The 27,947-nt window shown below is 35.8% G+C and overlaps 1 protein-coding gene across 1 annotated transcript; it reads right to left on the bottom strand.

Annotated features, from left to right (window-relative positions):
- Positions 1–173: 173 nt before the first annotated feature.
- On the bottom strand, positions 174–26,682 carry ING3 (inhibitor of growth family member 3). Its single transcript, XM_021699326.2, has 12 exons — positions 26,516–26,682; positions 26,203–26,274; positions 23,295–23,395; positions 21,430–21,495; positions 11,195–11,291; positions 9,541–9,612; positions 8,363–8,482; positions 7,928–8,085; positions 7,173–7,366; positions 5,648–5,840; positions 2,477–2,515; positions 174–726 (listed from the first exon to the last, which is right to left on the bottom strand). Exons 1-12 carry the CDS (start codon positions 26,541–26,543, stop codon positions 610–612), a joined length of 1,257 nt encoding a protein of 418 aa, XP_021555001.1. The 5' UTR covers positions 26,544–26,682; the 3' UTR covers positions 174–609.
- Between the last annotated feature and the right edge of the window lie 1,265 nt (positions 26,683–27,947).

The following is a 27,947-nucleotide window of genomic DNA, read 5'->3' as shown; positions in this document are numbered from 1 at the left end:
AGGAGTTTCTGTTTATGTACCCAGGTACTCTAGAGGACACCAGCCCACTTTATTACATGAACCATTTCCTTCAGCCTGCTGAATTTAGTTTCACAAAGAAACAAAGCTTATTATAAAGGCATTTGAAAAACCATTATCTTAAATTCTTTTTAGAAGCACTGACTTTTTTTTTGTTTTGCAACCATTTATATACAGTGTTACATAACAGCTCTGGAGTACAGTACATGCAGCAGAACATACCTGTTGAATATAAAATACTTTTCTTAAAATCTTCATCGTTGGAATTCTCTGAAGTCTAAATTATAGAATGCCCATTACTTTGAGAAAATGGTTGAGGAGTACAAATGTCTGCATATGTTGGCCACTGAAATAATCCAAGGCTAACTGGAATAATATTCATAGCACACCAGGAGTGCATAAATAATTTACTTACATTATTAAAATACAACCCATAAAATTCAAGTTCAAGATCTTACAGGATTGTCTATGTAAATCCTTGAAGTGGTTGCCTGGAAATGCATTGTGTCTTCTTTCTCTTTTCTTCTTTTTTCAAGTCCTATATAAAATGTTTAGTTGAAGTTTTTTCTTCCTCAAATGAAACGACCACCTTTATTTGTGCCGACTGCCTCTTCTCTTCATTGCAGCAGTGCACTGTGGACAGTACCATTTTCCTTTTGGTGCTTCTGTCAACCCAACACATCCATAATGGAACCATTCGATTGGGCACTGGAAAGCAAAATGGCAGAGAAATAGTTTTTAATACCTCCAAAGACTACAGAGTGTAATATGCCCACTAGACTGAATATTAATAATATGATTCATGGAAACAGAACTTTTAGATCTAGGAGCTGATTTACAGATCATTGAATCCAGCTGATAGGTTTCAAAGATAAGGAAATGGAAGCACAGAAAAAGTATGCATCTCTGTTAACTCAGAGGTTCATGTCATCTATTTCCATGATCCCAAGCAATGAACAAAAGTTCACTTATTCTCGTTAAGCCAGAGTAAGCTGATACCAACTTTCAAGGACAAGAAATGAGATGGGTCTCTCACAAAGAAGGTAAATACATTTTACAGATTTTATTTAATATTCAGCCTTATTCACTTCCTCATAAAGTAGAATAACCTGGCTGCAATGAAAAACAAAGGGATGCCCTGGATTTCCTCTCTGGGTAGATCTATTCCGAGATATGCAGAGATAAGGGATTCTACTCTATAACATATTAAGCAGTTCTACGCTTCCACGGAAAATCTTAGCACTCAGAAGAGCGTAAGTGGGAATGAGAGGGATCAGAGAGTATGATGGGGTATTCACAGAAATGCATCATTTTCACTAACTGCCCGGGAGGTTACAGTAGTGGTCTTGGAATGATTGGGCAATACTGTTATACAATAATCAGCCCACAAGTGATTCTAAAGGAGGAAGTGGAAGGACAGTCTTTCTCTTCATGTATGAACACATTGTCGGGACCCTGTCAGGTCAGGAGAGCACAAACTTTAATGTACCAAGCCAACCCTGCTCAATCTTCAGATTGGTTTAAAAAATTTTAAACTGCTATTTTAACCTTAGGATTCTGACATTATGGATTCTTCTTTAGAATTCCTCTGCAGGAAAAGATGAACAAAGGGGGCTGGAAGTTTGTGAAGGTGAGGAGGAAGTGAAATAACTAGAAAAAAGATTCTCAGCATCCAATAAAAATATATCTCTAACCAAAATTAAGCTACCTAAAAAAAAAAAAAAAAGTAGTTCTTTTCTTTCAAGCCTCCTTTACTTTTTATATCAGAAGGGGCTCTTATCAGCTGACAGCTGCAGAGTACAATAGAAGACACTACACTGATAGGAGGAAAATAACCTCATATACCCCTCCCTACGCCCGCTAGCGGCAGGCTTCCTGACAGAATGTACTGTCTTAAAATGCCGGTTTTTCAGGGCACCTGGGTGGCTCAGTCATTAAGCCTCTGCCTTCGGCTCAGGTCATGGTCCCAGGGTCCTGGGATCGAGCCCCAAGTCAGGCTCCCTGCTCCGCGGGAAGCCTGCTTCTCCCTCTCCTGCTCCCCCTGCTTGTGTTCCCTCTCTCACTGTGTCTCTCTCTGTCAAATAAATAAATAAAATCTTAAAAAAAAAAAAAAAAAATGCTGGTTTTTCACCGTGACAAGTGAACTGGATTCTAGTAAACACAGTATTATTTAGCAAAGAAGGTGGAGGATGTTTCTAATTTTCATACAACATAACACCTTTTGAGATTTATAATGTGCACATGAAACCATAAAACTAGCTTTTAGAGAGTTAAACTGGGAACACATGAAGTGACACTACCCTGTTTTGGAGAGAAATATTCTAGCATTAATATAATATAGTTAATGTAACTGCAGACCTATTTTCTTAGACTGAGAGATACCGTAAATAAGAAAAATGTTCAAGTAATAATAATCTGTGATTTTTTTCATTCCTAAATAGAAAAATTTAATACTTACATCTTGGTTATCACAGCCCACCATCTCGCCATAGGATACCTAGTTAAAATAAAAGTAAATATTTTTTATTATGACTATACGATAAGCACCTAAATCCAAATTGTTGATGATACTGTTAGAAAACAGAGGTGAATATACAATTGCATTAAGAAATAAGGTACATAGTTTTTTAATAAAGAGTTTATAAAGATTTATAGCTTTTTACTAAAAGATATTTTTGGGCAGGGGCACCGAGGCAAATACACAGAAATTATGTGCCCTTTGAAAATCTGAAAGAACCTTGACAAATTACCTTTGTGGGTGGTTTCTTTTGTAAAGACTTTAAGTTTCTTTTTTGGTTACTTAAGGTTTTTACTTTTTCTTTTACTTTGCTTTACAAGCAAAGTATTTATAATGTACATGACATTTCTTGGGTCATGTTGGGTCATTTATATTTTTGCAGTCAACAGTTGAAACTTCTAAACTTATAATCAATTTACTATCTGCCCTTTCTCATTTTTCTTTTTGCTGTTCATCACCAGCACTTTATAATACAACTTTGTAATCCCTGAATTAATTTAAGTTCTCAATGGACTGAGAAATGTTTCAGTCAGAATTATAACTAGATAGTATACTACCTGATTCTCTGCATGAGTGAGCATATCTGTATATGGTTCTATACACACGAACAACTTCTCTGGTTAAAAATTTGGGGGGCGGGGCACTCAGATTTTTCCCTCAAAGCTCTACAGATGTATTTCATCAACTAGTTTTTGGTGTTATAGATGGGAAATCTAGGGTGAATCTGATTTTGTTCTTTTGTAGGTAATCTACTTTTACTGCCAGAATCTTTATAGAACTTTCTTAATAACTAATATTAAAAAATGTTTGTCAGGGGCGCCTGGGTGGCTCAGTCATTAAGCGTCTGCCTTCAGCTCAGGTCATGATCCCAGGGTCCTGGGATCGAGCCCCGCGTCCAGCTCTCTGCTCAGCAGGAAGCCCGCCTCTCCCTCTCCCACTCCCCCTGCTTGTGTTCCCTCTCTCTGTGTCTCTCTGTCAAATGGATGAATAAAATCTTTAAAAAAAAAAATGTTTGTCAGGTGACAGGAGAAAACCTAACAAACTTCTAAATGGCAAATTCTTAGCAGCAATGTCCACAATAGCCAAAGTGTAGAAAGAGCCAAGATGCCCTTCAACAGATGAATGGCTAAAGATGTGGTCCATATATACAATGGAATATTACTCAGCCATCAGAAAGGATGAATACCCAACTTTTACAGCAACAAGGATGGGACTGGAGGAGATTATGCTAAGTGAAATAAGTCAGGCAGAGAAAGTCAATTATCATATGGTTTCACTTATTTGTGGAACATAAGGAATAGCATGGAGGACATTAGGAGAAGGAAGGGAAAAATGAAGCGGGGGAAATCAGAGGGAGAGATGAACCATGAGAGACTGTGGACCCTGAGAAACAAACAGGGTTTTAGAGGAGAGCGGGGTGGGGGGATGGGTTAGCCTGGTGATGGTTATTAAGGAGGGCAGGTACTGCATGGAGCACTGGGTGCTACACGAAAACAATGAATCGTGGATCACCACATCAAAAACTAATGAAGTATTGTACGGTGATTAACATAACGTAATAAAATAAAATTAAAAAAAATAAATGGCAAATTCTCAAAAATTCCATTGCCAACTTACACCATTAAACACAATAAACTGCAGTTGGATTAAGTTTTTTTTTTTTTTTTGCAGATGGATTAAAGATTTAAATGTGAAGAAACTGAAGTATATCAAGAGCTAGACAAAGCCATTTGCAAATGGGAAAAAAATGCAAGATGCATTTATATGGGGAAAAGGCAAGGAGGTAAGCATATACCCCACAGCTGACTTCATAAAGAAAAAGACTGACAGTCATTACTCCATAAAACTGGAATTTCAGAATTAAAAACAAAACAAAAAAACCTAAACCAAGCAAAGTATTTATAATGTACATGACAAAAATGACTGAAAAATTGGCCAACACCAATGAGTTAATTCATAAAAGAAAAAATAAAAATAGCCAAAAAAGCATCCAATTTTACTACTAACATAAACTGAAATGATTGTGTGATATAAAACTATCAGATTGGTATAGGGTTTTCAAGACAAAATAGTATCCAGTGCTGGACAGGGTTTAGGAAACAGGCATGCTCATCAGATTTTGCTAATGAACTTCAGAAGGTAATTTGGTAGTCTCCAACAAATATTTTAACTTAATTTTATTTCTAAAAGATTATCTTAGAAATTAGATGTATAAAATGGGTTACATAAAAAATGCCTACCATAATGTTATTTGTAATCTCAAAAAAATTAAAACCACTAAAAAAACCTATAGCTAAATATTGGTTTAAAAAGTTACACACAGTATAACACATAACTGTGAGAAGATTAAAAAAAATTAAGAAAAATGATGTTCAGTACACATGACTTTGTGAAAATGTGTTACATATACTGTGATCCAACTCATCAAATTCACACACATACATACACACACACACACGTGTGCATCTGTGTGTACACAGGTGTAAGAGACTGAATGTTTGCACCTCTCCCCCAAATTTCTGTGTTGTAGCCCTACCCCCCACTGTGACTATATTTGGAGATAGGGTCTGTGAGATGATAAAGGCTAAATGAGGCCACAGAGGTGGAATCTTCTTTCAATAGGGTCGGTGCCTTTATAAGAAGAGACACCAGAGCTCTCTTCACCATGTGAGGACACAGCATGAAGGGGGCCCTCTGCCAGCGAGGAAAAGAGTCCTCACCAGGAATGGATCAGTCAGCACTTTCATACTGGACTGCCTAGCCTCCAGAACTGTGAGAAAATAGAGTTCTGCTATTTAAACCACCTAGTCTGTGGTATTTTGTCATGGCAACCTGAGCAGACTAAGACAACATGCATGTGGGGTATACAGTAGTGATAAATCAAAATGTCTAATTATAGGTTATTTCCGAGGGTTGAGATTATGGGTGACTTACACATTCCTTTATACTCTTTGTATTTTCAGCAAATGTGATTTTATAAGAAGCAGAAGAAAATTATAGAAGAAAGCAAAAGAATTTTAACTGGAGAAAAAGAGCACGTTAAAAAATGAAATCGCTCTCTGTTTTCTATTTTATTCAGACTATGCTTGTATAGACATATCAGACTTTTACCTGATTGCAAATGCAGTATCGTGGTTCATTTGGGTCATAAGTCCAATCGACCTGACTGTTTGAATCAGACTCTGGTACTACTGTTGTTTGTTGAGAGATTTCTTGTACGACGGTTGATGAAGAAGAACATGATGACAAGGAAGAGGAGGAGGAGGAAGATGATGACTGCTGACTTGAAGATTTGTTGTTGTTTCTGAAAAAACAGCATCAGTTTTATTTGCTCAGCATCCAGAAGAAGTTACAGGAGAGTAACTACTAAATTAGTGGTATGAAATGAAATGACATTAAACGTGTAAATTAACGTTTAACATGAAGTTAAAATAACCTGATACACAGATTTAAAGGCACAACTCTTAAGAGCAACAAAGAGCAACTTTTTTCATAACAGTTTATTTTTGTTTGAGAGTTTTGTTTATTTGTTTTCTGGAGAATAAAGATATTCAAAAACTTTCTTTCAAACTATGTTTTAACGATAATTTTTTAAACTGTTACTACTTAACATTGACTTAAGTTACAGGTAATAGTTTTAAGAATTAGTACTGGTTATGCCTTCCTGCCAGACATTCTTTGTATTTCTAAGCAAACTGAATACTCTTCATCAAAATCTAAAATACAAATACACAAGAGAAGTTGATGAAAATGATCATGACCATCAATCAACATGTGAATACTTACCTGTGTAAGACAGGAAACAGTGTTAAAATTCACAAGTAATTTACTAATATTTATATGCTAATTATATTTTAACAATAGGGAAATTTATTATCAGCAGTTATAATAAATTTGAGTCATTAAGAGGAATTACTTTTTAAGATATCTAGCACTTTTGTGATAATTCTAGATTGATCATTCCTTAAGAGATTTACTCACAGGAAATACAATACATTTAAAAATAAATTATGATGCAATTATTAGGTAATCTATTCTGGTCTACCATTTGAGCTTTTATTGTGTCTGAATATCTAGCAAATGCAGATACCTGAAATAGATGGTACTAGATGCTGTTAAATTTTCATATTTAAGATAATGCAGACAATCATCCTAAGAGTCTCATATACAAAATCTAGGGGTAGTTTCATAATTTCAATTTTTGGGGCATAAGACCAAGAATTAAGACAATTTACTTTTAATAAAAATGAAGAGTTTTATTTAAAAAAAAATTCCCAGGATAAAATTTGTATTTTATACATTAATTTACATTGAACCACATGACAAATAAGAGGTTATAAAGGAAAAAAGCTCCATAAAATGGCTTGTCTTAATGAACAAAAGAAAGTAAACAGAAGTCATTTATACCCAATATAAGACTCTAGAAAGATTAAAGACTTTTAACACCTTTTAAAGATGTTACTCCTCCAAAGTATGGCAGTGTGAATGAAAATGTCATGCCTTCCTGCCTCCCCAAAGTTCATCCTGATCCATTATATCTACCTGTTTTGTATATCCAAGCCCAGCTGGATGCCAAGTAGACTGGTACAGGGCATACTTAGTAAAAGTACAGGGCTACTGTACCAATGCAACTTACTTGCTCTTTCTCCCACTACGTGAGTCGGCTGCTGATGAACTGGCGTTCTGTGTTAATGTAGTCATGAGTGCTGAAGATGATGAATAGCCAGCCGCTTCTCTGGGCATTGAAAATTCTTTTCCCAGCTGAAAGTCATTATTCTTAAACGCTTCATAACTGGCTTTCAGACTTGATGTTCTTCGTCCCTCTTTCATCTTCAATAGACATTCATTGATAATATTAATAGGTGTATTATATGCAGCTTTTCTTATTCAGTCCTACTAGTTACAGTGTTATGTTGGTTTACCCAATATTATTTTGTTTAAACCATTAATTTCATCACTGTAATTTAAGCTGTTTTATGTAAAGATTTGAAATCAGTTTTTACACAGGGAGGAGCTACAGAATTGGTAACTTAATTTGGAATATAAACTGTACAGCAGTGAACAAACGTAGGGTGGAGTGAGTTGTGAGGCACCAGGAGGGAGGACGAAGTACTGTCCTTGCAGGTGTGTGGCTCACTGTCAACACCATGCACATCACGAGCCATCACTGTGTGAGGGGATCTGCGTGAGCTTGCACGAATCTATTTGTTACTTTTCATGATCAATCAGGCAAACGAATGCACGTAAGTTCCATCAAAGAAAATGTCAGATATCATAAAACCATGATTTAAAAATGAAACTATACAGTGTAAAAGAACTCCTGTTTCTATTGGAGTTTGCCCACGATTCAGACAAAATGTACCTGCTATTTCCAAACCTTTTCCTTCTTACCTGAGCTGTGGCTTGAACTGCTTGAGCGGCGGCCATGGTAATGGCCCCTGCACCAGTTCCTGAAGATAACGAGCCGATATTGTAGGATGCCAGAGGTTGGGAGGAATTCACACTGTAAGCATTGTTGGAAGAGGCTGTAGAATTATTATTTCGACATCCTATGTAGAATTAAAGAAGACATAAAAATGGTTGGAGAGAACATAATGTTAGTGAGCTTAAAATACATTATTTCCCAGTACAGATATAATCATTAAATTTAACATTTTCATGTCACTATAAAATTTTCATGTCCCATTTTTCCTTTTCTTCTTTCCCCATATGTGGACTTTAACCAAGTAAAAAATCTGTATGATTCGTTAATCCTGAACACTTTCATTTGCCCTTTCTTTAACACAAACAAAAAGCAAACATTCCTATTTGAGATAATAAACTTACCTAGTGTATTTTCCTTAGAGGCATCTGATGTAAGCGTAGATAGAAGAGCTTCAGATTTAAACTTCTTTTCAGGAATATGATCTGTTGTTGTATGGTGAGAAGTCGGATTATATTTCCTTTCTGAATATAAATAAAGAATTTTTGTGTTTTTAAACTTTAGAGGACTATGGACAAGATATGATACTTCCATTCAGTTATAAACAAGTACAGTTATGTTCTGAGTTCTTCATGGAATACAGAACAGTATGTTTTCCTGGAGGACAGGACAAGCAGAACTCTCCGTGTCACCTGTTTTGTTAAGAGGAGCCTTCCTGGGCGCCTGGGTGGCTCAGTTGGTTAAGCGACTGCCTTCGGCTCAGGTCATGATCCTGGAGTCCCGGGATCGAGTCCCATATCGGGCTCCTTGCTCAGCAGGGGGTCTGCTTCTCCCTCTGACCCTCCCCCCTCTCATGTGCTCTCTCTCTCATTCTCTCTCTCAAATAAATAAATAAAATCTTTAAAAAAAAAAAAAAAAAGAGGAGCCTTCCCACACATTTAAAAAAAAACTTCAGTAGCAAAGTACTACAGATAACCCATGATGCACCATGATTTCACATATAACATAAGAAGAATTTTGTTTTCAAAACATTATCTACAATTTTGAATAGTTTTCAATCAACCCTTCTTTCATATCAAAGTGATCTGTCACAAATTACACTGATACAGTCTTCTAGCTGGCTAACACCCAACCAAGCATTCATTTACTCACCAACCTACCAACCATCTGAGGCCTTCTTACATGCCAAACAGTAGGCTAAGCACAGGAAAAGCAAGGAGATAAAAAACAAAGAGCCCACCATCATGTAGTTTATCATTTGGCTTGAGTTATAACACTCTCTAGAGAGAATCAGGTGTCTGTATGTAGGAAGTATATGCTGCTATTAATACCATACATTTGTCCTCAATGTATTCCAGGAAAAGCAAACACTCTACTCCCAAATCAAATACACTTTTCCCAAATGATGAAGGTAAATTTACCAGGAACTGTAAGGAAAAAGTAGATCTCACAAAATAAAAGGAAGGGAAGGATATTTTTTTTCCCTCAGTTGGTTGTATGGAGCTAATTAAAAAGAATATACAGGTAATATAATGAATTTTTAATTGTACTGAAAATTTTAGCTGCCCTAAACCAAACTTACTTTCCACTGGAGTATGTGAATGAGCATGATGATTGTTCACTGGCTGTGAAGGAGTATCTAATTCCAAAGACCCTAAAAAAGAAATGCAGAGAGATACATCTCCATTCAATGTCAACACAGAACTTTACAGGTCAATCAAGTACAGGCACTCTGTACCCTCACCTAGCAGAGGACTGGCAAGCCCTAATGCATATGCCTGTATCATTTTAGTCAAACACGTTAGAGAATCACCACTGCCAATTTCACCCTGAGCCAATTTCATCCTCTCTCTAAATAATATGTAATCCACTCCTTACTATTCACCTTAAGTACAAAACAGCTCAAGGCATGTCAATGTCTATTTGGGGAATTCAGGACAGCGGGTACCACATAAGTGGATGAATGGATATTATAAGTCCATTACCGATAAGATCTGAAAAACTCAAACTAGTTATACTGGGTTGAAGATCTTTCTATGTGAGATCCTAAAGTATCAGGTGGATGGGACATTACTTTATGAAAGAAAATTCTTTGATCACTAAAATAATATATGATAGTAAAGACTTCCTAAAAGAAGTTAGGCACAGAATCTCTACCGCCAAGCATTAAAATACTTTTAAAGAAGTTTTCTGGGTTTATCTTGATCCCTTGAGATGAAATTATGGCAGGGCATAGGGTGGAGCAGATTTTATAACTTGATTTCATTTAGTTTTGTGTGTCTGTGTCCTTACAGAGGATGCTTCATTAACCTTCCTGCAGTACTGAATAGGCATGAATTATGTTATTCACAGTTATTATTAGCATTTCAAAAAAAAATTAGAGTAGCTATAGAACATTTTGTTTCAAAATACTTACTAATCTCGGATAGGGTTTCCTTGGAATAAAAGTATCACAAATAAATTAGATTATCATCTGAAGTGATAGATCTACTTTTGAATACAAAAATGCAACTGTGGATACCAAGATGGATTCATGACTAGGTTGTTCCCCTATCCTAGGGAGTGTGTAAATATACACATAATCTAACGCCATAAAGAAATTTTTCATCAGTATGTAGAAACAAGTACATGTTCTTGCTGAAGAAATGCATCAAGAAAAAAAAAAAAAGAATAAAGGTAAATTATAGCAGGAGATCAAGTAGAACCTTACAAAGAAATATTAAAATGGCTTCTTACTGATAAGAAAAAGTTTACTTCTTTGAGAAAAAGAGGAAATGCTTTGGAATCAACTAAAAGCTTTCTTACTAACACAGTTGAGGAAAAGCCTTAAGGCAGTTCTTAGGAAGAAAAAATAACAGCCTTGCTCAGAGTTTAAGTGTATCCAGCAGGCAGTGCAAAGTCAATACATTTAGTGACAGATGGTTAACTTGTTTCTAGATGGTTATATTTCTTTCAGTCTTCGTTCTCACCACTCATCTTACTAACATATACACATATGAAAAAATGGAATGACTTAACATGTGATTTTAATAAAGAGTGAGTGTACGATATCCTGTATCATCTCTCTCCGTATCCATAACCCAGACAGTTCTAGCTGCTAGAGTCCACGCTGTCCGACCCAGTTGCCACCATCCACAGAAGCGCAGGATCTGAGAAGTCTCCGTGGGACAAGCGTCTCCTCCGTGATTTGCACATGGACTGTCCAACATTGATGGAAAACTGTAAATTTTACTTACGCCTCTCTAATATTTCTGTAATTCCAGCATTATCAGCTTCCAGCTCCATTTTAAACTTAGCCAGTTCCTGATCCAGCTTTCTCAAGTGTCGATCTACCTGTTTCAAAGAAGATCAAAGATAACCACCAAAATTTGGGACACTATTAAAGTGTCAGTTTAATGAGGAAAACTAAATCTTTATTTCTTTTAGTGCCTCTGCTTAGTATCCTTGAGCAAGTCAATTAACCTACACCTCAGTATTTTAATCTATGAAATGAGGGTGCTAGATGAAATAATCTCTCAAGTCTCCCTTAATAAATTTGAAGTTTTAAGAAACCAGAATCACAATTTGTTAGAAAACATTCAGAAGAAGTGAGATGTGAAACTAAACAAAACTGATACTTGGGAACTGCGGGGGGGGGGGGGGGGAGGAAGTGCAGGAGGGTTGGTAACTTTTTATAGTATACCCTGGGATTACTTTCAACCTAATCTCCTCCTACTTATAATAAGGCTATCCACCACACTGCCATACTATAACCGTTACTTAGAATGAAGAATGAAAGATCCTTAGTCTATAAACAAAGAGGCTACTATATTCTATACATAAATTTCTCTAAGGCAGAAAAGTAAACCATTATACTTGTAAACATTTATGTAGAGGGTTCAAACAAAAGCGGTTTTTAGATGGAAAACTCCATTCCCCAAAGAGCCTGGTTTAAATGGTTTTATTGCTAATACTACCGCCCTGGTGAAGGTGGTAAATTTTATTTTCTCATTCAACTAGAGATCTCTTGACTGACTTCAGAAAATTATATAATACCTCAAACTAGCAACAAGTCTTAATTTTTTAAGGTTTATAGTAAATATTTTTTCAATACTTTTTCAAATTTACCACTTTGAAGTGAAACAAAGAAAACAATTTTTTTGAAAAATATTGTTACATTATTGACATCTTTTTTCAAACTCTAGATTCCCAGTGGATCATTGTTAAATAATTAAGAGGGACTTTCTTACAAATATCAAAGTGTCTATGATACATCATGAAAGCAAAAAAAAATTAAGTAAGAATGAAATAATGTGTACCTAAATTGAAGGAGAGAAGTAGCACCTAAAGAAAAAAGTAGCAAACGGCAATTTGTGTGTGTTAGATGCCATATAATGTGCTTGGTGCATTAGATGCTCTTCTATCTTTTCTAGCCCTTGCTCTAATCTTTTGATATAGGTTATTACTGTCTCCATTTCATAAGTGAAGAAACTAAGGCTCAGAAGGGTTAAGTAATATGCCCAAAGGCAATAGCTAATGCATTATGGAAAAGGGATTTAAATCTGATCTAGTTGTAAGAAATTGTTCTTCACCATTTATACCTAACATTGCCCTCTAACTTCTGCATGCAGCAGCCAACTGTTTTTTAGCTCAGAATAATATAATTCAAATTGAAAAGTAAGAATGTTTTCTTGTTACTTGTATTTTGTATATTAACAGCACCCAGTGGGGTACTGGTTAGTGATTTTTCAATAATTTAAAACCCAATTTTCTGTCCATTTTCACACACAACTTATTTTTCAGAGCTTGGCAGAGTGCGTATTACAATATTTAAAATCCTGTAGAGGCACGTATTATGGACAAATGCTCCTATTCAAAGAACATGCAGGTAACTGAGCATCCTTTAATGGAACCTCCCTTCCAATAATAAAGTGTGAACACAGACCTCAGTTATTCAAGAATATCTCTTACGTTGTCAAAATTTAATCTCAAGGGAAGTCAGAAAAAATACTCATATTTAAATTCCAAGACCCCTTAATGCAATGAAAACATTCCACCACCTTTATTACCTGCAATATTGAGAGTTGTGCTTGGCATTGGGTTAAATGGAAAATACATGAAAAATGAGGGAGGATCCCTGCTTTCATAGGATTACAATTTGGCTGACAAATTAAGATTTATGTGAGCTTTTTAACGTAATAAATGTTTTTACATATATATACCCTAGACATAGCAAATAAGCAACAGTTGGAAAAGAGTTAGAAGTAGTACATAAAAAAATACATATATAACCATGGGCTGTGGCAGACACAAAGGAGGTCAATGAGGTAGAGGGTGAAGAATGTATTGTTTTCAAATATATGGAAAGAAAAATTAACAATTAAAGAATGAATAGAGACAGGAAGACAAACAAGATTCCCAGAGAAAAAAGAAAAAGCAAAGTATGGTGTGGCCTGTAACAGTTATATACAGTATAGACAGGCAGAGTGTTAGAATCTTGGTCAGGAGGATAGAGTCAGAGTGAGATGAAGACATCATGTACCCTCCCCTAACTCCTTCCACCCCTGTACTGAAGAACTGCTTCAGTATATTAAAGACAGGACCAATAAGGGTTATTACACATGAGAGCATGGAAAATAATCATGGAATTTCCAATACTAGCAGCTCAGAAAAAGGAATGGAATCCAAAGATTTAATAATTCTAAAAACAAATACATAATTAAAATAAACAAGAAAAGCCTAAACCACATTGTGGTAGGCAGCTTTGTAAGACAGCTTCTAGTCATTCGTACCTCTGGATAGGTAAAAAAAAAAAGATGACGAACTGATGAATATTAGAAGCAATTATTAGGCAACGAGAATTGTTTTTCTTAGAGTCACTGCTACTGTACTAACTCAAATCAGAAGTTAGAAAGCTGACCACATGTTTTAACTCAAACTATGAAGCAGCAGAGTACTTCAACAGTATTAAACAGCCATAGCAAGAGCTCAGCTGGACTTGCCTGAAACCCGCAGAGCGCATCTCCTCCGCCCCCAGGATTCTGAATGGGGGAAGCACCTATTCTGGCAGATTGCCATAATGGCCCCACAGGTATCAGGCAGAGCAAAAACCTACATTGCCCTACTCCTCCACACACACCTCGTAAGACTGATTTATCGTCCTAGAGAGGGTACTACTCCAATTGAGAGTTTCCATTAACCACAGATTCCTAGCACAAGGCTGACCACAGAGTCTAATTATTGATTTGTTCCCCACTTAAGGTCAATAAATACCAACCACAAAAGCTTCCTTATTCTACAGACCCAAATCATATCTCATAACCCCAAATATAACTGCTTTAATTCTAAATCAATTCTCTTTTTTTCTGACCTCTTCAGAGCCAAAGGAAATTCTGTCAACATTATTTGTTAATCTTTGTGATCTTGATGATCACAAAGATAAGTAAGTCACACTTCATGCGTCCTCCGCATGAAACAAAAAAATCCTCATATTTTAACATTTTAGCATAGAGTTGTAATCCTTTATTCTTTCCCTTTTGACTTCTGGTCTCCAATTTTCAAATTTTAACATGTGTCACTGGTGGAACCAAACTGAACTAAATACAGCTTTTCAAAAAGTTTCTACATGATTGATGGCTTCCAATACCATCAAATTCTAAAATTTAAATGTCTAGCTTGCCCTTTCAGAATGAGCACAAGTTATTTTATAAAGTTCTAAGGTGAAATCAATGGCAATGAGAGATAAATTTCTAACTGTGAAAAGATCTGGTAATAGTGAATAAAGAGGGTAAACTGGAGAAGAAAAAGCAACCATGATGGCAAATTATTTCTCTGATAAATCATGAAAATGATTCTTCACATCTCTGAATTATAATAGGTGAAAATTTGATCCACCTTTAGGCTGAATCAAATATTTGAGGCCTTAGCATATAAACTACATCTAATCTTCCTAAAAGACAATAAGGATAGGAGACAAGTCAAAAGGTCAAACTCACATAATATATTTCTTTAACCAGAGTATCAGATGAAGAATTCTCAAATTTATAGGTAAAATGTATACCTGAAATATAATCATCTCAGGTATAGGCCAGGATATAAAAAAGAAGCAAGTTCAAGGGTACTGAGCAGTGTAAGAGACTGCTAAAATCATTCAAGCATTAACTAAAAGCTCAAATTTTATCAGAGTATACATAAATCAACTTTATTAGGTATTGTAATCTAATACAGCCTGATGACAGTGACATCTGGCTGAGAAACACAAATAAGTGTTTAATGACTATGAGTATCAGGATTCTAGAAGGAAATTATTTTAACAGGATAGCCTTTCTTTGGTTGCTCATTTCCACTAAAACAACTACTGAAATAAATTTTCAGTTTGTTCTACTGAACCCGTAATTCCACCACAATCTCTTCATTTGTGGATATTTATGCAATCTGGTTTCTTTCCTTAATAAATGAAGTAATCTGTACAATACTAGTCATAGGTATAAAAAGTGTATGACTGATTTTAAAAGTAAAGTATTTCAATAAAAATAATACAATGAAATACCACGCTATGTAAAACACTGAGGGGCAAAATCAAACATAATTATATACTAAATTACTGTACATTAAAATCTGTAAAAATAATACATGCTTACTTGAAATTACCATAACAACAAAGGCATACAGACAATTTCCTCTAAGGTATACCTCACTCCTCTGTTTAAGGTGGCCTCCTACTCCTTTCAGAAGAAAAAACACACTGTTTCCATTGGCTTAGAAGACCCTGCATGTGGTGGTTCCTGCCTGGCTCCTTCTCAGCACCACCTTTCTCCTTCCTTACTATACACCAACCACACTGGCCTCTTCTCTGCTTCAACCCTCCAAGCACTCTTCCACCTCAGACGTGGCACTTGGTCCACCATCTTCCTGAAATGTTCTTCCTGATGCTCTCTTCCCATGGCTGGCTCTTTCTCATTTTCCAAGTACCTCCTCAAATGTCACCTCCTGAGACTACACCACTCCTGCTGACTACATTCTTAACAGCCTCCCCTAGTAATTCCTTCTTTATCCCTCTCTCCGCAACATTTCTTTTCTTCATAGCACTTATCAAAATCTAAACAAATCTTTACTTAATAGTTGCTTATATTCATTGCTTCTCTGTGTCATTACTGCCCACTTAGCAGCAGAGACTGCTATTGCTGGAGCTCTAGAATATTTGCTGAATGAATGAAAAGTTACACTCTCCCACTATGTAGAAGTATATAAATAGAAGTACCACTGTCTATTGGATAAATTATCTATGATTAAAAATTACTGTAGTTATACATTTACACTACTTCGCACCCACTCACTTTTGAAGCACTTAGCTTTCTAAGCTCTCAAAAGTTAAATGTTATAGGAATTTAATTCCTCTTTCCTATTTATAAAGACTTTCACTTGGATATTTACTGTTGATATTTTGGGGAATATAACTAATATGAGATGGTAAATCCATTTAGTAACCTCCCTATGAACAAGGCAATTAATTCCCTTATGCTCAACTGCAATTACTTGCGAAAGTAAATTTCTTACCCTCCAGCATAAAGTGTTCAAATACCACCAGCCACCCTGCAATGTGGTGCAGCGCACAAAGCACAAGCATTCCATGGAGGCTGTACGTTGTTTTTTAACATTTTATAATTACTTATTTGTGATAAGTAATACCAGTTTTTCATTTATGTTAATAGCATCAGATTAATAAATAAATTTTCCTCTTAAATAAATTTCATTTAAAAATTTACTTAGTAAATAGATGTACAGATGATATGGATAATCTAAAAACCTTGAAGGTGGGATGCAAGTATTAAGGTCTGGGAAACGCTGGACTGGATCACCTCGAAAGTCTTTTTTGTCCTTCTGTTCACTGCTCAACTATCTATTGGGCCAGGCTCTAAGTGTACAGAATGATTAAGAATCTCACATACCCTCAAGGGCCCTGGTTAGGAAATCTAATATTTTTTATTTTATGAAAATAATACGGTTATTACTTTGTATAGTAAGGTCTAATAGTGTTTCCTGAATGTTTTCATAATTTAAAAGGAATCTCTTTAAAAGCAAAGGAACTGAAAATAGCCAAAAAATATTTTGTAATTATAAAGTGCAAAGTATTTAAATAAAAAAGGTATTTAAATAAAACATGTGCCTCACAATAAGTCTTAATATTTAAAAAAATGCCCCTTTCGCTGAAGGCACATCTATACAGCCTGTTTTAGAACTTCCAAAATGAGCTTATGTATCAAAGAAAGAAATCTATCTAAACTAAAGAAACTAAAAAAATGGAGAACAATTTAAAGAGAGGGATACTGAAAAGATCTGAGCAAAGACATAAATTATAGGATTGTTTGGTCTCCTAAAGTGATTCTAAAGGAAACTAAACTAATTTGAATTACATTACTTTCACTTCTCTTGGTTTAAAGTCATACCTTGAAGAGAAGGGGCTATTTGCACTGTAGCCTACCCTTGTTTGTCCATCAAAACCAAGTCAATCTTAGCATACTAAAATGTGACTCTATTTAATCTTTTGAGAAAATGTCACTCAACTACAATATCTCACATAAAGGACACCACTAAACTATCCCTAAGACTCATAACTTGGGAATCATGTAATGCCTTTTCTTTTCTACTAACCTATTCAGGCGATTTTGTTGAACAAATATTTACTGAGAAATAACTACCATAGAGTCTGAAGACACTAAAATCTAAAAAAAAAAAAAAAACATAGTTCTTGACATTTATAGTAGGGGAGACAAACATACAAGCAAAAGGTAAATAAATAATTACCATTTAATTCAAATAATAATAAAATCATGGGGATAACAACAATTTGGAAGCTGGTATGATTCTGTTGAGGGGTAGGGTAAGGCACTAAGTGCTAAGTACCTACTCAATAGCCTCCTTCGTTACTGACAGACCCCCACACCCCTGGGATGGCAATGTGCCCTGTTAAGCAACATTTCAAGAAGCAGCTACAGGGAGCCAAGCCTAAGCAGAAGTCAGTAGGTAAGATTTCCAGAAAGACTCTTTAAAGGAACTGCAAAATATGCCCTTTTGAGTAATCCCTTACTGCAATTCTTCTTCTACCTGTCCAAAAAAGAGGAGGAGCAGATTAGAAGCAGCCCGGGACACTGATGATGTCGGGGTTGTCATACGAGCCCTGATCTACCTCCTCCAACAAATACTTTATATGAGAGGAAAATAAATCCTTTGTTTAAATCATTCTTTTTTTTTTTCATAATATCAGAGTCCACATTAGGATCACCCATTGTAAATCATTCTTGTGTGACTTTTCTAAGTGATCAAATCTCTTCTCCTAGATATAAATGACATGAATATCAAGATTATTAAGGTGATTTTAGTAAAGAGACTGCACATGCAGGATTATGAAAGATGAAGAAAGTTTCCCAAGCAAAGACTGAAGGAAAAGCATGTCAGTCAGGTTTTTTTAAAAAGTTCCTGAACTGTGGCACGCTGCAGAAATGAAGAGGAAGGGGTAATGAGAGATATTTAGAAGATAAAATGAACAAGACGTGTTGATTAACTAAATGTGGGGAGGCTAGGAACAAGGAGGAGACGAGGATGACTTTCAATATCCCAATGTGAATCACTGGAAGATCAGTGGTTCCTGTGAGAGAAGGAAAAGAGGAGACTAAGAGTTAAATCTTAATATTAATACACTGAGTTCCGGGGCCTGAGAATTCTCAGTTAAGATGAATAGGCTCAGAAGAGAAGCCTGAGCTTGAGGAATCATTAATGTATAATTCCTAAAACTAAGAGAACACCCGGATAATTAATGGAGGAATGTTTCACAGCTTGGGTTGTGTGTGGGGCAGGGGGGAAAAACTGGCATTTGACAGAACAGTTCTTCACCATGTGGCATTTGGTCTTCCTGGCCTCTGGAGTTGGGTAGAAGAAGGGAAGGGAGTTACCACTGAGTGAGATCACCTGAATATAGTAAAAAACAATGCAGGTCAAAGACAGTGCCCTGAGGAACAGTAACCTCATTATGAGTGATATCCACAGAGAAGGCAGAAGGTCACAAAGATGGGAGGACAATATAGACGATTAAGTCTCAAAAAAGAATGGATTTTTATATTAAGGATGTCATGATCACCTGAAATAGCAATTTAATATGGAGTGCTAAAAGAGGAAGGAACAGAAGGAGGGAGAGGAAAAGAAAAGTCACAAAAAAAAAAGGGAGAGGGAGGACAGAGGAAGGAATGGGAGAGGGAGGAAGGAAGGAGGAAGAGTAAAGGAAAGACAAAAGGCCATCCTGGAAATAACTGGGGGAATGGGGAAGAAACCGGTGCCACTTGGAAGAGCTGAAAGTGAAGCTGTGCTCCAAGAAAATGAAAAATTCCTCTTAGAGAAGATGGAGAGAACCTTTAAGGAAGAAGTGCGCATCCACCGTGTGGTGCTCTCACAAGCTAAGATCATTTTATAGACATTTGTACACATCCGCCTGTAAGGCACACATTAATATTGCTATTTTATAGATAAGAAAACTAAGGTTTTGGGATTAAGTAACTTATCCAAAGTCCTGCTGTCAGTGAAATGGCTGAACTCATGTCTGTCTGGATCCATTATGGACACTTGCTTTTTATTACATTTCGTTCAATTCATTACATCACCTTCTACTACCTCACTCCCTAGCCTAAAAAAATCTATCCTCCTCAAAGAATTTACTAAGTTTTATTTTCATTCTGTGTTTATCCATATCTCCGAGTGAACTGCTTTCCCCTCAATACAACACCTAATCCAGGCCCCAGAGCTTCTGAATAAATTCTGTTCAAAACTCATCTCATATCCTCTAAGAAACTAACAATACTCAACATGAGTTAGTTCAGTTTTTTACCAGATACTTAATATTTAACTGCATTCATCTTTATTACATGTTTCTATACAGGCTCTTCACTTTAGTTTGTGGGCGTGTCTTCCCAACTAATTTACCAACACCTTGAGAACAGAAGCCATTTACAGTATTTTCATTTTGTTCCTCCGTTATATGCAAATAAAACTCCATTATACAAAGCACAAGAGTGAATAAACAGTGTGGTTCATAAATAATGGATAGATACATACCAAAAATCCACACATATTTAGAAAGAACATACTTATATTATACATATTTTTCTAAATGTATGATATACATTGAAATTTTTTAAATGTATAAAAAGTACTAAAATAACAAAATATGAACAAAGAGCATAGCCAAACAGCTATAAGATTTAAAAAGCAGGTAGTCTCTAAATAAAGACTGACATATATACTCATTAAATATGAGGAGCAATGTTACTAAACAAATTTCTCTTGGATTCAAATATAAATGTCTTTTTCTGTGTTTATAGACATAATTCAAGACCAAAACAATTAAGAACTTTTCTTTCCAATTCCATAGTAAATCAAGCTATAGTTTACTCTGCCTTTCTAAAGGCATTTTATCTTTTATCAAATTGTTTCAAAATCACTGCATGAACAAAAGAGCCTAGGTTATTATAGCCATTAAAAATTTCCACTATATGAGAACAAGGAAACATTTCCTATGGCATCACATGACAAATGTTTTCTAGTTTTCTATAAGCATTTACAATGTACACCATATGTGGTATGTACCTTTTATCTTGTGTCTTACCAATAACATTTATATTTATATATACTTGTTCAGTAATGAGACTGTATCCAGATAAGATTACAAAAATAGATATGAAATCTATATGCTAAAGTTGGCCATAAGTGTCCATTTGTTTTTAGCTTTAACTTGCTTTGAGGCAGAACCAGAAATGAGTATTTCCTAAAGTATATAGTTTAGAAGATCCTTTACATAAAAGAGAGCATCATAATTATACCACTCTGAGAAATACTGCCTCTGTCTTACAGTGATTTCAATCTTTTTCAAGTACTACTACAGCAAAAAAGAACCTTTTTTTAAAGTTTAATCAAGTGTTTCCCATTTTTGCCACCTGAGCCAGTTGGTGAGTGCTATCTATTTGACATCACTTTATAGATAGTTGAGTACTATCTCTTAATACGGACTCAAATGATGCTCTTCTTCATTTAATTAGGCAACGAAGAAGTCTTGTCAAAACAGTAATCTTATGTGTATTTTACCACAGAAACAATCTCAAGATGATTTATCAGGTAAGTAAATATACTACCTTAAGATAAGGATTAGTAAAATAAATTTAAACACCAATTCTTGTTAAAAAAAAAAAAGTCTAACATCAGCTAAAATCTAACAATGTAAATTTGGCTAAAACGTAAGGTTTTTAACTGTTGAGTAAAACTGTGGACTCTGACTCTTCTCCACAAAGAAACCAAAAAATAGACACTGAAACCTCAAATGAAATGGGATCAAGAAAGCAATACTTCAAATTTAGTCTATTCTTCCTATTAACATTTAAGCCAACAAAACTTAAAACATAATCCATAATTTAAGTACTTATGGCATAGTATGCACATTAATTTTACTTACCAAGTCATATATCTGATTTGCCAATTGTACCTTCTCATCTGCATCTTCCAAAGCTTTATAGTAATCCTGAATAAAAACATTTTCATTTCAAGAATAAATTAATAATTTAAAAATGTGTATTCAGCACATATAACTGCATTTTCATTATCATACCTTATACTCAATGTCAGTCATCCTACATTAGCAATAAAAACCCAGTTAAGGATAGGATGGGGATGGGGTAGGATTAGAAATTATGTACAATGGCCAAGAATTAAAGGAAGATGTTCAGCATTCCTAAAAAAGATATAAGCAAAATTAAATACCAGTCCAAGTCTAGCCTCTAAACTAGTAAAAGTTATGTGAACTAATGAATAGTTCTTTTTCTTTCAAAGAAAATGTTACAATTTATTTAATTTATAAAGAACATTTGCTCTCCCCATTTTTAAAACTTTTTAATCAAAGTATAACTACTGAAAAGATTCTGGTCTTCATGTCCCTATTTTCCAATTGTTCTGGAACTCTCATTTTAAGTTAGGGATTAATTCATACAATTCAATCTATACTTTAGATTTCTCCTCAGTATAAAGCAAATCATTTAAGAACAAAAACATGATTCTATCAATTTACATGGAGAACTAGACTGTTAAGATAGACAAGCTGTACTACACCAAAAACTTAATAGATTAAAGGGATGAAGACTGACTTTGGGTTGCAGAGCTGACCCTTGAACAGTGTGTCCCCCATGTGGCTGAAAATCCATATATAAGCTTCTGACTAAAAGCTGAACTACTAACAGCCAACTGTTGACTGGAATCCTTCACTGATAACATAAACAGCAGATTAATGTGTATTTTGTGTATTATGTCCTTATTCTTACAATAAAGTAAGCTAGAGAAAAAAACGTTATTGAGAAAATGTATTTATAGTACTATACTGTATTTATCAAAAAAATCCACATGTAAGTGGACCCATACAGTACAAACCCGTGTTGTTCAAGGGTCACCTGCACAGAGATGCTATCTGTACTCATATACACCAGGCCTCTTCCAAGCCAGGACCAATTATGTGCTTCCCCCCATGTGGCAAAATAAAGAAAAAATTCTCTAAATCTGTAGTTTCAAATTTCTTTCTCAGTTGATTTTTGAACAATTCTATGAAGGCTGGGGATGAGGGAGCCATTATTACTCAGAGATATTAAAGAACCTGTCCAATGTCACACAGAAAAATGGCAGTCACAACCAAACCCAGGTCTTTTATGTAGTTCTTCCAATGTATCCCAAATACACTAGGTTATACATTTAAAGCAAACCTTGGGAAGAGATCTGATACTCATTCTAATCTGGAAGAGACCTGTAAGTACTATAAGACTAATCAAAATTCAAGGAATTCTGTATTTCTAGGCTCCATTCATATACAGATTTATAGTTTTAAACTAAAAGACTTTTTGTGATCCTTTCAACACTTAAGATTGTGTTCTTCTGTGATTCTACCAACTTAGGTACCTAGCAATATGTAAAATATGCTTCAAGGTCAGCTAATTCTCACCCCAGTTTGTGGCCAAAATTGGAAGACAATGTAATATCTGTGAAGACAAGGCAACCTTAATTAGCTGTAACCAGAATAAAATAAAAGAAAAAAATGGACTTTTTTTATGATTCTGTAATTCTAATAAAAGTTGATAATTTTTGAAACAAATTTTAAATTTCCAAAATGATTAAAAATTCCTACATCTGAAGCTCTAAAACACAACAAATTATTTAAATCCTAAAGAGCCACTGATAACTTTCCCTCATTTTGATATCCAGAAAACAATTTCATTTTAAAATATCTTTCTCAGAGGACCCCAATATTTACTGATAGATCATCCAGAGTGTTGAACATACTTTTTTGATGGATGCCATTTGTTCTTCTCTCCACTCCGGTTTATTTTTCTTTGCATTCATAAAGAATTCACTGACTCTTTGTTCTAGTTGATCCATTGCATCTATGACATAATAAAAACATTTCATATTTAGATGACCAAATTCATACACTAAATATACATGCTTTGATTTGGGGAAAGAAAAAAATATCTGACAACATACACTCTTTCACTTGGCCAATAACTTAAATATGTCATGCTTTGATTATGTAAATGCTTTAATTACTCTAGTTAAAAAAAAAGTTACAATTTTCTCTGACAATTTATATTTGTTGTTATGTCAAAATTTTTCCAGTAGTCAAAGTAGTCAACAACATATATAGGTTCTATACCATAGTATTTCAATAGTACAGCCTTTGGGTCAAAAGCTAATGGCATTAAATCAGCCAAATGTACCAAAGCACAATTTCTTATTAAGAGTACTACTAGATAATCCTCACGTTTCTTTTAATAAGAAAAAGTAATAAAAAGATTTTAACCTCTCACTATATGGCATTAAGCACCCCATCATCTCGTATCATGACTGACAGTAGAAAGTACATCATTTGTTCACTTATACACTATATTATTTATTCTAGATAAGTTTTTCCCTAAGTGTGTGCCAAGAATAGTCATCTCATTCCATGTCTGCTAAAAAAGGAAAAGTTAAAAAAAAAAAAAAAGTGATTCTGTTGCTATGTAAGTGAGGGAAAACCTTTCGGAGATTTTTCACGGCAATAATATAATAGGTTTTTAAAGATTCTAAGAAGTCTTACAGTTAATTTTTAAAAAATTTTCCTTTGTTTAAATAAGCAATTTTAACTTATTTTACAAAGAAGTCTCTTTTGTTAATCCATAGTACCTATTAACTTTACAAAATTCTAATTATTATAAAATGTAAGTTTATAAAACCTCTCATTTATACAATCTAAGTACAAATCACAACAGAATTTAAAATTTGTAATGATAATGAAGGAGAATAAAATAACAGTTACCCTTTATTGAATTTCTACTTTGTATCAGATACTATAAATTCTAATTTAACTGTGTTATTTTAAATCCTCAGATGATTTTCATTTTATAGACAATGAAAACCATGGTCAAGGTAAAAAAATAAGTCAGTAAAACTCTAATACAAACTCAGATCTATCTGACATCAAAACCTGTAGAAAACACTACTTTAGCATTTTTTTTTTAAGATTTTATTTATTTATTTGACAGAGAAAGACACAGCGAGAGAGGTAATGCAAGCAGGGGGAGTGGGAGAGGGAGAAGCAGGCTTCCTGCAGAGCAGGAAGCCCGATGCGGGGCTCGATCCCAGGACCCTGGGATCATGACCTGAGCTGAAGGCAGACGCTTAATGACTGAGCCACCCAGGCGCCCCTACTTTAGCATTTTGACTACATTAAAGTTAAAATGAATTTTGTGAGCAAGCTAAAGAAATACACAATTCATACTTCTACACTACAATCCACTGAATAAAAGAAGGCTTCCATATCGTATCAACTTGTATTAAGCATGGCCACATGAAACTGGCAAGAGGCTGAGAAATGTATATTCATGAACAATGGACATGGAAGTGCGTGGAGGGGTAGGGGGGTAGAGAAGCAAGAGGGAGAAAGGACAGGTCCTTAACTACCTCAAGGAATGCTGGTTCTCTGATGTCTCTCCATGATACCCCTTTCCTCCCAATCATACCCCAAAACCCAGATCTTCCTCCACCTCTACTTTTCTAAGAAAACAACCTGGCGCCTTGAGAAACATTTTATGTATATAGCCTAAACATAGCTGGAATAAATGGGACCAAGAAACATATTATCTGGGGATAGACCTCACGAAGGCCAGTCATTACTATCATTTAGACAATTTAATTAAGGAGTACCTACATCTAAACAAAGAGAGTAACATCCAGCCATAAGGGTACACCTAATTGTACATCTTAATTATGTACCATATAATTCATTTTGCACTCTTAATTTTTAATATAGTAGCTCTACAAGATAACTGGAACAGATATATTACATTCATTTCTTAAAGGGGAAGGTTTATGAAGTTCTTTCAGAGCATGGTGGACATATATTTGTACTCATTTTAAGTGTAATTTTGCTCTAAGTATATACCTTCTTATCTCCAAAGGCACTGACTCTTTACTTTCTTTGAACCATAAACCCCTTTTTAGAGACTTCACAGAAAAAATGATCACATAAACCAAATATCACTCTATGAAAGAACAAGGTTAATTTGGGGAAAAAGTAACCAGACTACCAAGCTATCACTGATAGAAGAAAAAGTCAAAATTTTTATTACAACAGATAAGAAGCTTTACAGTAAAATCTATTTCCCTCACGCATTTTGATTGAAAAAATATCATCCTGTTGACAAGTGAGAATGTATCCTATAATGTGTAACTTTTCAAAATGTGACATTCCAAGTTCACCAGGGTCACTAAAGAATCGCATATGACCTATGCTTCTGTATTTTCCGCTCTTGAAAATTTTTGAATAGAACGAACTTTAACAAACGTATAAATGCTGAAATCTATGTTCCATACGTAAGGGCTCAAGTCAAAATCTTCTCAACATTTACACCGATGTGCATTAAGACATATATCTACGTTCTCACTGAAGGTACAAAAACTTTTATTGCAGAGTCTTGAATTCGAGAAAGGAACACATACACGTGCCCTAGTGCCTCCTTCTCTTGTAAAAGCAAGGAGAAAAGCAGCGTGGAAAGCAAGAGGCAAGATTCGGCACTGCCTTTTCTTTTTTACAACTCCTTATGCACTAGCCAGTGAGCCGGAGGAGAGTCAAATAGCAGAGGCGATGAAGTCGATGGCAAGTAAGTCTGGCACTGAACGCGCGCGGCCAAGACGGGCAAACGCGCCGACTTACTCTGCACCTGCAGGTCCATCTCGCGCATCTCCGTGAAGCGGTCCCGCAGATCCATTGGAAGCTGCTCAATCACTGTCAAAGGGAGAGTCCGTCAGAGGGGCGGGGCCAACGGCGAAAGTACGCGCTTACGTCGCTGCGTGCGTGCGTCGGGGGGGTCGAAGGAGCCGGCAGCCCACAGCGAGGCTGCCAGTTACCGTGAGAAAGAAACATCCCCCGCCTCCCCCTCCCTCCCGCCATCCCGCCTGCCCGTCCACTCGCGCTCTTGCCCGCCCGCAGGTCCCACAGACGGCCCCCGCCAGCGCCGCCCACTCACTTTCCAGATAGTCCTCTAGGTACAACATCGCGGCCCTTAGAGCTGGGGGAACGAGGGGGTCCAGGGGTTTATTTGTGTCACTCGCTGTCGCCGGAGTTTTGTCCCTTCCAATATGGCGCCTCCGCTAGCAGCACCCGCTCAGCTTCGGCGGAAAAAAAAAAAAAAAAAAAAAGAAAAAAAAAACCACTTTGGCGCCTGACGGCGCTTGCCTCACTGCCGCCCGGAGCTGTCATTGGTTGGCTGAAGCAATGACGTAGGCCGACGGGAGGCCGCCCCCGCGCCTTTATGGGAAGTGTAGTTTCATTCCGTCCCAACAGGGATTAATATGCTTGACAGTTACCCACGTAGAAACTACAAAAACCAGTGGTCCTTGCGAACGGTGCGCAAGAGAATCTGAAATGCGGTGGCTCTGTTTATTTGTTGATTTTTGCACAGGGAAAGACGGGAGTTGTATGCGCCTGCAGAACACAACTAGGAACAACTTTTCACCTGTTCTTTACTGCTAGGATTCCATGCCCTGGCGTTTGTGAGTCATAGATTTCAAGTAGTGCTAAGCAAATAGAAAGTGTTCTGACGCTAGAATAATCAGCAAAGTTCGGGCGACTTGGATTGTTTAAAACAGAACTCTTTGATGGAATTTATCCTTAGTATCCACTGCTAAAAATATAAATGGAACGTCTGGTTGGCTTCCTTGTCACTAAAATAGTGTCACTAAGAATATGGGGTGAAGATGAATTTCCCATATTAAAAGATATAGAAATAGCCCTCGACAGGCTCTTACATATTTTATTTTGCGGTCTGTCTCATCGTTAATTGTAATGTAATTGAGCTATACGTAGAACCTGCACCCAGAAAAAAAAAAAGAAGAAATAGCGAGAAAGCAGAAATAACGGATGAAGACTTAATATCTAATGAACTATCCTAACAATAACTTTAGATTACGTTAAGTAAATAGCCTGTATTGGCCGTCTACAGTCCTGCGCGGTGTCTTTTTCTACCTTTTGACTCCTCCCCGAAAGTGCTCACCAGTGATATATTTAGTCCCTTCACTGCTCAGTTTTCTTTTTCTTAAAAATGTTTGCACTCAGTAAAGGTTGGGTATTGTTCTTTTCCACCTGTCTTAGCTCTATTCGTTTTTCGGGAAAATTTGTCTTTGGTTCATAATTTAATGTTCTGTTGTTTTTTTTAACAACTTTTTATTTTTATTTATTTTTTTTTAAATTTTATTTTATTATGTTATGTTAATCACCATACATTACATCATTAGTTTTTGATGTAGTGTTCCATGATTCATTGTTTGCAAATAACACCCAGTGCTCCATTCAATATGTGCCCTCTTTAATACCCATCACCAGGCTAACCCATCCCCCCACACCCCCTCCCCTCTAGAACCCTCAGTTTGTTCTGTTTTTATATTTTTCAGATTGGAGTT

This window comes from Neomonachus schauinslandi, chromosome 12 (assembly GCF_002201575.2).
Source record: "Neomonachus schauinslandi chromosome 12, ASM220157v2, whole genome shotgun sequence".
Lineage (NCBI taxonomy): Eukaryota > Metazoa > Chordata > Mammalia > Carnivora > Phocidae > Neomonachus > Neomonachus schauinslandi.
Note: the sequence above shows the minus strand (reverse complement) of the source record. Positions and strands in the feature narration are given on the sequence as shown.